Source organism: Polypterus senegalus, chromosome 7, assembly GCF_016835505.1.
Source record: "Polypterus senegalus isolate Bchr_013 chromosome 7, ASM1683550v1, whole genome shotgun sequence".
NCBI lineage: Eukaryota > Metazoa > Chordata > Cladistia > Polypteriformes > Polypteridae > Polypterus > Polypterus senegalus.
The window spans coordinates 44,552,220-44,565,832 of NC_053160.1; the positions used below are offsets into that span (position 1 = coordinate 44,552,220).

The window sequence follows — 13,613 nt, forward strand, 5'->3', positions numbered from 1 at the left end:
ACTGTCTCTCTAAAACGTACTAACCCTGAATTCCTGTCCTTCGTTTTCTTTCTCCAAGTAACCAGTCAACTCACAATCAGCTCTGTAACAGTAGTCAAGCCATCTGTAAGCTTAGAATGCAGATTCTTCAAAACATTTATGTAACATTGAAATATCTTTGTAGTACATTATTAATTATTCCCATCCATCTATCCTTCCAGGGTTGCACTAATCCCAGGAAGCATGCAGCATGAGGCAGGAATAATCCCTGAACAGTGCACCAGCTGTTGCTAGCCCTATGCCACCATGTTCTCACATGTTTAATTATTAACAATATGCATTATATAAATAAAGTTAAAAATGTATCTGTATAATGTAATATATATATTGTACTGCATTTCATCTTAAAAATGATATCAAGAGCTCCAAGAAGATAGCGCTTGGAAATCTAAATCGACTTAGAAGCCAGTCATCACCATATGTAAATATGCACTTTATAAAGTGGTTCAGGTTGTGCAATATCTCAAGTGGTAAGCACCAGGAACAAATAATTAACTCAGGTGCTTACTGTTATACATGTACAATAAAACTGACATACTTTTTACACTCAAAAGCATATATAAAATAGCAGTTCGTTTAAATATCCTCCTGTACTTTTATCATGTTTAGTATACTATATAGCACTGTGATATGATATAATATGATATGACTGTGATATCCCTTTTAAATAAAGCTGAGAGACCATGGGAAAATAAAGGTTCAAGTAAAACTTGTAAAAATAACAATCAAAAACTAAACTTTTAAATGTTATGTTTTTAAAGGATACAGAAATATGGTAAAACTTTTGTAAATAGCTTAAGCTAACTCAACAAGTAATAAAAAACGGTCTATTTGAAGGAAATACAGTGAATGTAAATGTACAAGTTCTGGAAAACTTTTTCATTTACTTAAAAAAAAGTCTTCACAGTGACCTCACAGTAAGAATACAGAAGAGATAATAGAGTGTAGGGCTTGAGTTTCATGAAGAAAGAACAGCTGAAATTATTGTAATATAACTGAGTCACTTATTATAAAGTTTCTCAAGTGTCTGTGTTAAAGAAATCTAGTTTAAATATCAGACATGTATACAGCAGAGAAAACTGAACATGCTTTCATCTATGCAACCGTATAGTGTACATGTTATAAAATATGTATTTATGCTGACCTTGACACACTTCTGACACATACTTAATTGTACCTGTTTACACTCAACAACAATATGTTTTCAAAAGGTGATTGCATGGGTACAGCAATTAAAGTAAAATATTTCAACAATTGTTTCTTTAAGGAAGAGCTAATATTCTCATAAAACTGAATACATGCAGAACTCACTTTGACTTTTCCTGGGAATGTATAAACCGGACTGCTTGCTCCTGCAGATCTGATAATGTAAATGTGTCATCAACATTCATTGGTACTTGCTTTCCTTTGACAATCTTCACCAGCTTCCCATTGTTGGGAAGTGAAACAATGTAGAAAACAAACTGATCAGGAATGGTATCCAGGTCCTGAATGCTCATAAATGACAAATCTAAGGGTTTGACTCCACCAATCTGTACTATAAGTGTTCCATTCACATGCAGTATTGGTGGATGACTATTAGCTGTAAGACAGAAATGAGCAGATTTAGTGAATGTAAAATACAAGAACTGCATTCTTTCTTTCCAACATTGAACACTTAGTAATTTCAGAAACAGACAAAGGTTCTAGGAACCATTATAAAAATAAAAACTGCTCTAATGTTAAGTGTTTCTGTAATGTAGTATATTAAAAACCCTGTGTGAATTCAAAATATTTTAATTACATGGAAAAATCAATACCCAAGTGATTAATGAATATGTATGAGTAGAAAACATTTTTACACAATACAAAAAAATATTTTTATATATACAGTGGAACCTCGGTTTGAGAGTAACTTGGTTTACGAGTGTTTTGCAAGACGAGCTAAATTTTTTAATAAATTTTGACTTGATAAACGAGCGATGTCTTGCAATACGAGTAGTATGGATACACTTTGTCTGCTGAACGTCAAGTGATCACAACTGAGCTGATGGTTCTTCTCTCTCTCTCTCTCGCTTGCGCGCGCCTGTCTGTCTGTCTGTCTCGCGTGTGTGTGTGTGTGTGTGCGTGTGTGTCTCTCTCTCTCTCTCTCCTCTTGAGGGCAATCGTCTCCTATTCTCCGTCTGAGTCTGCGTGCCTCACTCATATACTCAACATCCGTACGACTGTATACTGTTTACTACAGCATTGTGACTGTGTGGGTGTGTGTGTGCTGTGAAGTGCGACTCCCTGTCTTGCGCCCCAAAACACGAAGCTGAGTCTCAGTACTTTAACAACACCAGCTTTATTCAGCTTGAAACAGCAACAGAGTGGTTATTTATTGAAGCGGGATCTTTATAATGTTCCTTGCATCAACCATCGATGGAAGGCGCTTATAGCATGTACACGATCTTTTTGGATACGCTTATACGGCAAACTGCTACATCGCTGGGAGACTGTGATTGCTTTGGGACACTCTTCTGCGTGTCGTCCCATTGGGTAGAATCCCACAAGAATTTAGAAACTCACACCAGCCATGATTCTTTTTAAAAGTGCAGGTTAATTTGTTTTATGTAGTTTTACTTTATATTTTGTATTAATGATTTTTATATGAATAGTTTTGGGTTGTGTAACGAATCATCTGAGTTTCCATTATTTCTTATGGGGAAATTCACTTTGATATACGAGTGCTTTGGACTGCGAGCACGTTTCCGGAACAAATTATGCTCGCAAACCGAGGTTCCACTGTATTTGAAAATTAATAATGTGGGGTGTCTACATTTTTAGGTTCTGTTGACATTAAAAAAGTAGTACTCATATCCTGTATTCCTGTAATTGAAAATGTTTTAAAGGCTCAAAAACCATAGAAAGAGCTTAGACGTTTTGTCTTGCAGTTATTCTTGTCCCAACTGCAAGCTCAAAATGACAAAGAACAGGTATGATATTTATGGTTAATGTGTAAGACAATGAAATATCTATTCAAGCACATGATTAATTTAAGTGATTTACTGACTCGCATTTCCTTGAACAAGGCATATAATTCTTTTACTGTGCTCTGGGAATCACACTTTCAATAAAACTTTACATCCTGGTGCACCAAGATTTTTCCTCTTCTGAGATCTAATGGTTTCTGGTTTAAGGTCAATCAGATTAGCTACAAATGTTGAATCGATAGCAATATGCCATGAATGGACCCCTGCAGTTGACATTAGGAAACTCAGAGCACTGCCTTAAAAACAAAGACGTGCCTCTGTACCGCAGACCCACTTTCCATGTATAAATTATTTTTTTCTCTTTACAGTATCTGAAAACCTTGATAATTTAAGTTAAATATATGTTCTGAATTAAACAACTAAAATACACCTTGACAGCCTGATGATTAAGTAAGGAAGGAAAAAAATCTTTATTTATAATTTATAAAGTTGACTACATGCTATTTAAACACAAACAAACAAGCAAAACAAAAAAAAATCACAACAATAATTAGGTTTTTTGTATTTAATAACATCAAAGGCTATGCTACACAAACGTCTCTTCACCTTGAGGCTATACTACAAAATGTGTGGAAAGAATTTAACTTGCTTGTAACATTTCACCTGTTATCTTTTTTAAGTCAGAGGATCATCCTAGTTTGCTTTTTTAGATGTCATAGAAAATGTAATAGTACTAAGTTTATTAAGATAAATATTAACAGTAAGTATGTCTTGATTCAGGTGTAGGCCTAGGATCCTTGTGCAAAATATGCATGCCGATGTATTTGGGTGCATTTTCCTCAAGTGACTTGTCATTTCTTTTCATGGTCAAAAGACATTCTGACTTCTGACTTTAAATTAACTGTCAGTAAGCTTGTGAAACATCTATCATTTTTAAAGTTTCTCAAACACAATCTGGAAAAGCAGGTAAGGTACTGCACACCCTAACATAATTATAGGTATCTGATTTATCAGAATTCATTACATTACATCATAATTCCACTAAAATATTGGTATAATCTTGAAAATGGTTATTAAAGCAATAAGTTGATTTTTCATTGAAGTATTAATTATATCATGTTATATTACCTTGGCATAGTCCACTTCTTCTATTTCCATAATATCCATTGCCACATTCAGTCAAGCAGAGTCCATTCATTAGGAATAAGTTCTCATCACAGGTCTTGCACTGCTGATTTCCTTCACACCCCAGGCAGCCTGATGGACAGGCTGTGAAAGGAATTCGGAGGAAAAATGAACAGATTAAAGGTTTTATAATGCAGTGGTGCAGTTTTTTTTTGTTCTTGAAGCACTCTTTGAGAACTGGTAAATTCCAAGCAGTAATATGAGAAGGCTGCAGTGGTAAATAAATAATTTATGAACCCTACAAAATTGTAGTCTGACCTTCTTCCATGATCCGATAATAAAACACAGGATTAAACACAAAGTATGTTTACATGCCTTCTTTATTAAAAAAAAAAATCAGTGTCTTAATTATATAAGTTTAATAGTAGCTTGTGGTACTCTTTTTAGAAATAGTGACTTAAACATGGCATTTCCTGAATTTGTTTATCAACCCTGCATATTAGCATGCAAGCACTGTGAACCATTCCTATGTATATGGGTGCAACAAGTCATTGACATTTTGGCCTCTTTGGAATTACCTACCTGTAAAGGTTAATTACTTCAAATGCTATTTCAACTCAAGTTTCAGCGCTTGTATAGATACAGCCCTTACTTTCTTCAGTAGATTTTGATTAAACAATTTAAAATACACAGTCACTAATCTTCTGGAAAATTCATGTGGTCTAGCAAACATTAAATTGACAAAACTATTTTTATAGGATAACAAAAAATGTTCCATTGATATCCTCCAAGGAAGATTGTTCTTGCTTACTATTTTCCAAATAGTGTACTCCTGAACATACTAACACTAGTCAAAGAAAAAAGTTCTCTGCAAAACCTTAGCTATCACATCAGTGTTTTCTGTGAGTACCACCAGGAGTATTCAACTACTTGTTCATAAAAGTGAGTTTATTGGCCAACCAATCTGGAGGACAGAAGCAACAAGCTGATTGAGCAGTCTGGAGTACCCACCCTTTTTGGAGTCCCTGGAGGGGGTGCTAGAAGGCATACCTTCTAGGGACACCCTTGTTCTGCTGGGAGACTTCAGTGCTCACATGGGCAATGACAGTGAGACCTGGAAGGGTGTGATTGGAAGGAATGCCCCCCAAATCCCCGATCTGAACCTGAGCGGTGTTTTGTTATTGGACTTCTGTGCTCGTCACGGATTGTCCATAACGAACACCATGTTTAAGCATAGGGGTGTTCATATGTGCACTTGGCACCCTGACACCCTAGGCCTCAGTTCGATAATTGACTTCGTGGTCGTGTCGTCTCCCTGGAACAGTCTATTCGGGGGTCCTGGAGAGGAGGGTCCGTCAGATAGTCGAACCTCGGATTCAGGAGGACCAGTGTGGTTTTCGTCCTGGTCGCGGAACAGTGGACTAGCTCTACACCCTTAGCAGAGTCCTGGAGGATGCATGGGAGTTTGCCCAACCAATCTACATGTGTTTTGCGGACTTGGAAAAGGCGTTCGACCGTGCCCCTCAGGGAGTCCTATCGGGGGTACTCCAAGAGTATGGGGTACCGGACCCCCTGATAAGGGCTGTTCAGTCCTTGTACAACTAGTGTCAGAGCTTGGTCTGCATTGCCGGCAGTAAGTCGACCCCGTTTCCAGTGAGAGCTGGACTCTGCCAGGGCTGCCCTTTGTCACTGATTCTGTTCATAACTTTCATGGACAGAATTTCTAGGCACAGCCAGGGCATTGATGGGGTCTGGTTTGGAGGACTCAGGATTGGGTCACTGCTTTTTGCAGATGATGCTGTCCTGTTTGCTTCATCAGGTCATGATCTTCAGCTCTCTCTGGATCAGTTCGCAGCTGAGTGTAAAGCGGCTGGGATGGGAATCAGCACCTCCAAATCCAAGACCATGGTCCTCAGCCTGAAAAGGGTGAAATGCCCTCTCAGGGTTTGGAGCAAGATCCTGCCCCATGCAGAGGAGTTCAAGTATCTCGGGGTCTTGTTCATGAGTGATGGAAGAATGGAACATGTGATCAACAGGCGGATCGGTGCGGCGTCCGCAGTGATGCGGGCTCTGCATCGGTCTGTCATGGTGAAGAGTCGTAAGGCAAAGCTCTCAATTTACCAATTGATCTATGTTTCTACCCTCACCTATGGTCATGAGCTATGGGTAGTGACCGAAAGAACGAGATTGCGAATACAAGCGGCTGAAATGAGTTTCCTCCGTAGGGTGTCTGGGCTTTCCCTTAAAGATAGAGTGAGAAGCTCATTCATCAGGGAGGGGCTCAGAGTACAGCCACTGCTCATCCGCATCGAAAGAAGTCAGATGAGGTGGCTCAGGCATCTGATCAGGATGCCTCCTGGACGCCTGCCTGGTGAGGTGTTCTGGGCACGTCTAACCGGGAGGAGGCCCCAGGGAAGACCCAGGACACGCTGGAAGGACTATGTCTCTCGGCTGGCCTGGGAATGCCTCGGGATTCCCCCGGAAGAGCTAGAAGAAGTGGCCGGGAAGAGGGAAGTCTGGGTATCTCTGCTCAAGCTGCGACCTGATCTCGGATAAGCGGAAGAGGATGGATGGATTCTCTTCCTTTATTGGCTTTGTCAGTATCATTTTTAACATGACAATAAGTCTAAATGGGTACCTTAACAAATATATATTAAAATCTTACTCTATATACACTTAGACGTCAATGTCCAATTTACATGAATACTGACATGTAAATTGGTGACAGTGACAGTACTGAAGTGGAATAAGCAGTAAGATTAGGTTTTCTTATGTTATATAAATAACTTCTAATTGAATGTATAGTAATTTTAATGTACATAAAGCTCTGACTTCTTTTTTTCCACTGCAGGGATATTTTAGGTTTGTATAACTGTAAATGGAGGATGGTACATACAATTCAAACTATCATTTTACTGTGGCTAATTTTTCCCTGCATTAAATGGGAAATTCAACAACCATCCATCCATCCATCCATCCATCCTTTATCCAAACTGTAACATCCTAACTACAGGGTCATGGGGGTCTGCTGGAGCCAATCCCAGCCAACATCGGTGAATTAAAAAAAAAGTTTCAAGTAACTTAGTTGATAAACAGGGACAACCAGAGAGCAGGGACATGCCAAATGAATTCAGATTGCAGAATCAGCAGATTCTTAGTGGGGGAAGATATTCCTATAGCAACATAGCATGAATGTGGAAAGTAAGACACTAGTTGCAGAAATGAGAAAGCAACTGAAAACTTTCCAAAGGTTTTCCACAGGAACCAGTAAGACGGTGTAATATTTACAATATTTAGGATTCTAAACCTATCATAGCAAGCAGTTTAAATAAGTTTATACAGTCATATGAAAAAGTTTGAGAATCCCTCTGAGCCTGCACAATAATTTACTCTACTTTCAACAAAAAAGATAACAGTGGTATGTTTTTCATTTCCTAGGAACATTTGAGTACTGGGGTGTTTTCTGAACAAAGATTTTTAGTGAAGCAGTATTTAGTTGTATGAAATTAAATCAAATGTGAAAAGCTGGCTGTGCAAAAATTTGGGTCCCCTGCATCTGAATGCATGTAACTGCTCAATACTGATTACCTGCAACACCAAATTGGTTTGATTAGCTCATTAAGCTTTGAACTTCATAGACAAGTGTGTTCAATCACGAGAAAAGGTATTTAAGGTGGCCAACTGCAAGTTGTGCTTCCCTTTGAATCTCCTCTGAAGAGTGACAGCATGGGTTCCTCAAAGCAACTCTCAAAAGATCTGAAAACAAAGATTGTTCAGTGTCATGGTTTAGGGGAATGGTACAAAAAGCTATCTCAGAGGTGTAAACTGTCAGTTTCATCTGTAAGGAATGTAATCAGGAAATGGAAGGCCACAGGCACATTTGCTGTTAAACCCAGGTCTGGCCGGCCAAGAAAACTACAGGAGCGGCATATGCGCAGGCTTGTGAGAATGGGTACAGACAACCCACAGATCACCTCCAAAGACCTGCAAGAACATCTTGCTGCAGATGGTGTATCTGTACATCATTCTACAATTCAGCACAATTTGCATAAAGAACATCTGTATGGCAAGGTGATGAGAAAGAAGCCCTTTCTGTACTTATGCCACAAACAGAGTCGCTTGTTGTATGCAAATACTTATTTAGACAAGCCAGATTCATTTTTGAACAAAGTGCTTTGGACTGATTAGACAAAAATTTAGTTATTTGGTCATAACAAATAGCACTTTGCATGGCAGAAGAAGAACACCTCATTCCAAGAAAAACATATGCTACCTACTGTCAAATTTGGTGGAGGTTCCAACATTCTGTGGGGCTGTGTGGATAGATCAGGGACTGGGGCCCTTGTTAAAGTTGAGGGTCGCATGAATTCAACCCAATATCAACAAATTCTTCAGGATAATGTTCAATCATCAGTAACAAATTCAAAGTTACGCAGGGGTTGGATATTCCAACAAGACAATGACCCAAAACACAGTTCGAAATCTACAAAGGCATTCAGTAAGAGGGAGTATTACAATGTTCTGGAATGGCCATCACAGTCCCCTAAATTGAATATCATCTAAAGTCTATGGGATGATTTGAAGCAGGCTATCCATGCTCAGCAGCCATCAAATTTAACTGAACTGGAGAGATTTTGTATGGAAGAATGGTCAAAAATACCACCATCCAGAATCTAGACACTCGTCAAAGGCTATAGGAGGTGTCTAGAGGCTGTTATATTTGCAAAAGGAGGCTTAACTAAGTATTGATGTAATATATCTGTTGGGGTGCCCAAATTTATGCACCTGTCTAATTTTGTTATGATGCATATTGCATATTTTCTTTTAATCCAATAAATTTAATGTCACTGCTGAAATACTACTGTTTCCATAAGGTATGTCATATATTAAAAGGAAGTTGCTACTTTGAAAGTTCAGCCAATGAGAAACAAAAATCCAAAGAATTAGGAGGGGTCCAAAACTTTTTCATATGACTGTATATAGTTTTATTAGTGTTCTTTTTTCAGATTTTCCAAAATAATTATCAGTCTATTGAAGTTTCAGATTAAATTAAAAAAACAAGTTGGCAAAGAAATCTTTTTCGTTTTAGGACCATGAACAGTACTCACAAACACACTGGTGCAGGAAGTCATCCAGGAAATACTGCTTTCTACATTCTTCAACACACATTCCGGCTTGTACAACATACGGAAGCTGGCACTTGCGGCACCTGCCAGGGCCATCACATTCAAAGCAATTTTCGTCACATCCTAAAAAAAAAAATTAAACAAAATCTGATGCTTATATTTTCAATTAATTTTAAATTAACAAAAATACACAGTGTAATGAAAACTCTTGGAGGGCCCTTTAAGGTGTGTTTTGATTGTCACTGCTCCATGTGGCTAATTCCTATGCATTCAGCCCACACACCTTCTTCCTTACCAGTGATTCTCAACCTTTAAGCTCATGTGGCCCAGTTTTGCGCTTATAAATTTATTGAAAACCCACTAGCAGCAGTTGCAAAATACCCCCCTTGGTGAAACAAGCATGATCAGGAGTCCTCTCTAGTGAAAAAAGCTCACTTAGAAACAGGGAAACATATCGTACAGTGCTGTTGATCACTTAGGCAACCCACCATGACCCACTTGCGAACCAACAAAACAAACCTGTGACCCAGTGGTTGAGAAACACTGCCTTATACAGACCCAGCCTGCTGATGCTGACTCAAAGGTCAGTCTGTGATACTCCCTACTGGCAGTTAAAGTATATATATCAGTGAATCACACCAGGCCCAAAGAGCCTCAATTGTAATGACCTATACACTCTGTGACCAACATATGGCCAAGTGGCTGGTCCCAAATGGAGCTGCAAGTTGACGCATGACTATACAATATATATGCTATATATATTATAACACACTGCACATGGGAGGCAACTACATTGACCAAAAGAAGGTAATTCTACACAAGGTCAAAAAGTGGCGGGGTGCACTAAACTTTCCTTTTTTATCTCTGCAGACCGGACATGGGAAATTCTGCCTGATTGAGGCCCAAGGATGCCACTTCCGGTTCTGGGCCCAGATGGCATCACTTCAGTCCCGGACAAAAAAGACATCGCTTCTGGTCCCAGCCCTAGTGACATCAGTTATGGCTCCAGCCCCAATGATATCACTTCAACCTGCCTGCCTTAAATACAAGACAACTTCCTCTTTAACTTTAGTGCTGTTTTAGAATTAACTCTGTACGCATCTGTGCAATTAATTTTGCCTTTTTGCAGCCAGGCTTCAAGTATATGGGTGGCTGCCTCAAACCTTTCTTTGTGTGCCAAGACTGTTCTTTTTCGCTATAATATACTGTATATATGTCAATTTTCTTGAAAGGCCGAGCAAACAAAATCTTGGGTTTCAAACGTATGCAAACTGCTGCATTTGAAGACGTTGTAAAAGCTGTTTTTATGTGGTTCAGTGAAGCTCGTTCAAGAAACTTTCCTATTAATGCGGCACTCATTTAAGAAAATGTGAGGTTTCTAAACTCTCTTGGGACCTCCTCCAACTGGACGACACGCCAAAGAGTGTCCCGAAGTGCGATCACTGTGTCTCACCACCAAAGAAAACATAAAAAATCTCGATGGGTGATGCAAGGAACATTGTAAATGCAGGTAACAGGATTACTTGATCACTGACCTGGCTACAACCCTGCCTGACTGTTGTGGAGAGAGGCAGACCCCACAACAATAAATAACCCTGCTGTTCCTGTTTTAAGCTGAATAAAGCTGGTTTTGCTAAAGTACTGAGAACCAGCCTCATGTTTTGGGGTGTAAGACAGGGACTTATAGCACAACCCCGATGTTTTAGGATTCGCTTCTGTGGCGCCACACTGCACCGCTGTGAGCCTGCTGTTGCCCTACCCCAGCAAAAGACAAACAATCTTCCACAGATGTGGCAATCGTGCATCGAGACGCATTTCAAAGTGAAGTTCCCATTGGATGGGGGGGGGGTTTTGCCCAAAGAGTTCAGAAACCACACAATATGAAGAAGAAGAAAAGGATTACTCTGCTTCTGATTGATAACTGTACTGCCCATAACATGCTTCCACATTTAGATAATGTTTACGTTGAATTCTTCCCACCCACGGAAGTGCTTCAGCCATTGGATTTGGGCATCATTCGCAACCTGAAAGTGTATTATCGCAAAGAAACACTAAAGAAACAAATATAGAATCTCATTACAAAGAAATTTTCATTACAACAAAATATTTTTTAGGTCCCTTGCAGTTCGTTATAACGGAATTTTAACTGTGTATATATAGAGAAGAGAAGGTCTATGATACGGTTTGCATATTTGTAGATGGAGATCCACAAAGGAAGAAAATGAATCACGTATCATAAAGTAGTCAAAATGTCATGCAGACAAGATATTACACTTCACCAGCAACCACCCAGTATCTCACAAACGGAGCTGTGTTAAAAGTCTATTCAGAAGAGCCCACACCCACTGTAATACGAAGGAGACAAAAATGAATTAAAGACGCTATCTCTTCCATCTTTTCACTTCAAACGGATACTCAAAAACATTCATTAATCGAAGCCTACACAGAAGACGCCAAAAAACTCAGCAAACAATCGACTTGAATCAGAACCCCCACCCCACCTGGCACTCACTCCCTTTTCACCACGAATCCTGGCCAGGTCAGGCGTCAGAATAGCACACAAACCCACAAACAATATGCACACTGTCCTCTTCAATGCTAAAAACAAGAAATCGACAGCAGAAACACGAAAAGCAGTTTATAGCATTTCATGCAGTTCTTGCTCAGCGGTATACATAGCACAAAACATCAAAAAGAATCGCAACACGTATACAGGAACATCGCAACGCCGTCAGAAGAAAGGACTCATGATCATTGATCTATACACACACCAAATCAACAGGACATACATTTAACTGGGACAATGTACAAGTAAAATTTAAAGCCAGTACTAAAAGTGCCAGAGAGCTGGCTGAATCTTGGCTATAAATCCAGCATATTCAAACTTAAGAAGAACATGTTCATAATAAATAAAACTTTATAACCAATACCCCCCCTTCCTGATCACACTGACTTAGAAACCTCCCACCAACCGTAATTTTTTGCTTTATATTGCCTTTGATTCTTATAAGTCTAAGCATTATCCTCTGACAAAGACCCCTGGCAGGGGTTGAAAGCTAAGGAATAAAAACTACTTTATGATACGTGATTCATTTTCTTCCTTTGTGGATCTCCAGCTACAAATACATATACATATACTGTACATATATATATACATATACATATACAGTGGAACCTCGGTATACGTCCTTAATCCCTTCCAGGTCCTTGGACTTATACCAAACAGGACGTATACCAAACCAATTTTTCCCATAAGAAACAATGGGAAAATGATTAATCCGTTCGCATGAAAAAAAATCCTATTGCTATTGGCATATTATAAATTGATGGGGTTGTATAAAATAATCTAAACACTGCTTAATACTAAAATACATAAATACAAAAGCAATTAGATGAAATAAATGAAAATTTTACCTCACTTTACTTTTTAATAACATCCGTTTTTCACATTCGTAGGTACTGTCGTTCTCGGCAAACGGTATGCAAGAGCCATGTCCCGGATACGCATGCCACCTTCATACTTTTCAACAATCAATTCAAATTACGTGAAAAAAACACAAAATCACGTTGTGACAATGTGGGTTTGCTGTATGCTCCCATCTGCTGTCGGGGAGCCCTTGAACCCTACACTGTCAGTAATATGCCTCACTGTTAAGCTCATCGGTAACAACAAAGCAAGGGGATGGTGAAAAAGTGCAAAGTGCTTTTATTAAAACAATTAACAAAACAAGGTGTTCAAATTAAAGTGCAGTCTCCAAAGTTCCAATAAGTAATCCATAAAATCAGAAGTGAAACGTGGAGGTTAAAACCAATAGAAAAAAGTCTTCTTAAGAAAACGAGGTTAAAATATAGCAGGAAGCATTCTTTAAAAAAAAAACAAGAAGAAGCCCGGTCCCTTTTTACCTGGCGGCCCCCCTGCTTCCCAACAGGGGAGTCGCCCTACTTGCAGCTGACCTTCACTCTGCCTACTTCAGCTACTTCACGCACACACACTCACTCTCTCTCTCTCTCTCTCTCTCTCTCTATCTCTATCTCAACCTCCCGTCCGTTCTTTCTTTTTGCTCCCCTTCTAGCCAACTCGCGCTTCTGTTTATCAAGATAAGCAGCCCCAGGAACAATCACGAATGCGGATGGTCTCTCACCTGTGCACTTTGGTGAGAAACGGCCACATTGCAAATCACCCTGACAACCTTCAGCCACATAACCACCACGCCCCCTCACCAAGCCGTGAGCGCAGTGATTATTTATTTTAAAGCTGGACTTTGACAGGAGTTGTGGACCCGCTATAGCACACACGTGAAAGTTTACAGAGAGTTATAGCGCGGGTTGCTCACTGAATGCTAGCAACTGGCGCACTGACGCTCGAGGACGT

The 13,613-nt window shown here is 39.4% G+C and overlaps 1 protein-coding gene across 2 annotated transcripts in view; it reads right to left on the reverse strand.

Moving 5' to 3' along the window:
* fras1 (Fraser extracellular matrix complex subunit 1) overlaps nucleotides 1-13,613 on the reverse strand; it is a 304,511-nt gene that overhangs the window by 113,787 nt on the left and 177,111 nt on the right. For both annotated transcript variants that reach the window (XM_039758545.1, XM_039758544.1), the window contains exons 25-27: nucleotides 9,224-9,364; nucleotides 4,119-4,259; nucleotides 1,351-1,621 (exon numbers count right to left, since the gene is read on the reverse strand). In XM_039758545.1, coding sequence (XP_039614479.1) covers nucleotides 1,351-1,621; nucleotides 4,119-4,259; nucleotides 9,224-9,364 — 553 coding nt within the window. The remainder of the gene's footprint in view (nucleotides 1-1,350; nucleotides 1,622-4,118; nucleotides 4,260-9,223; nucleotides 9,365-13,613) is intronic.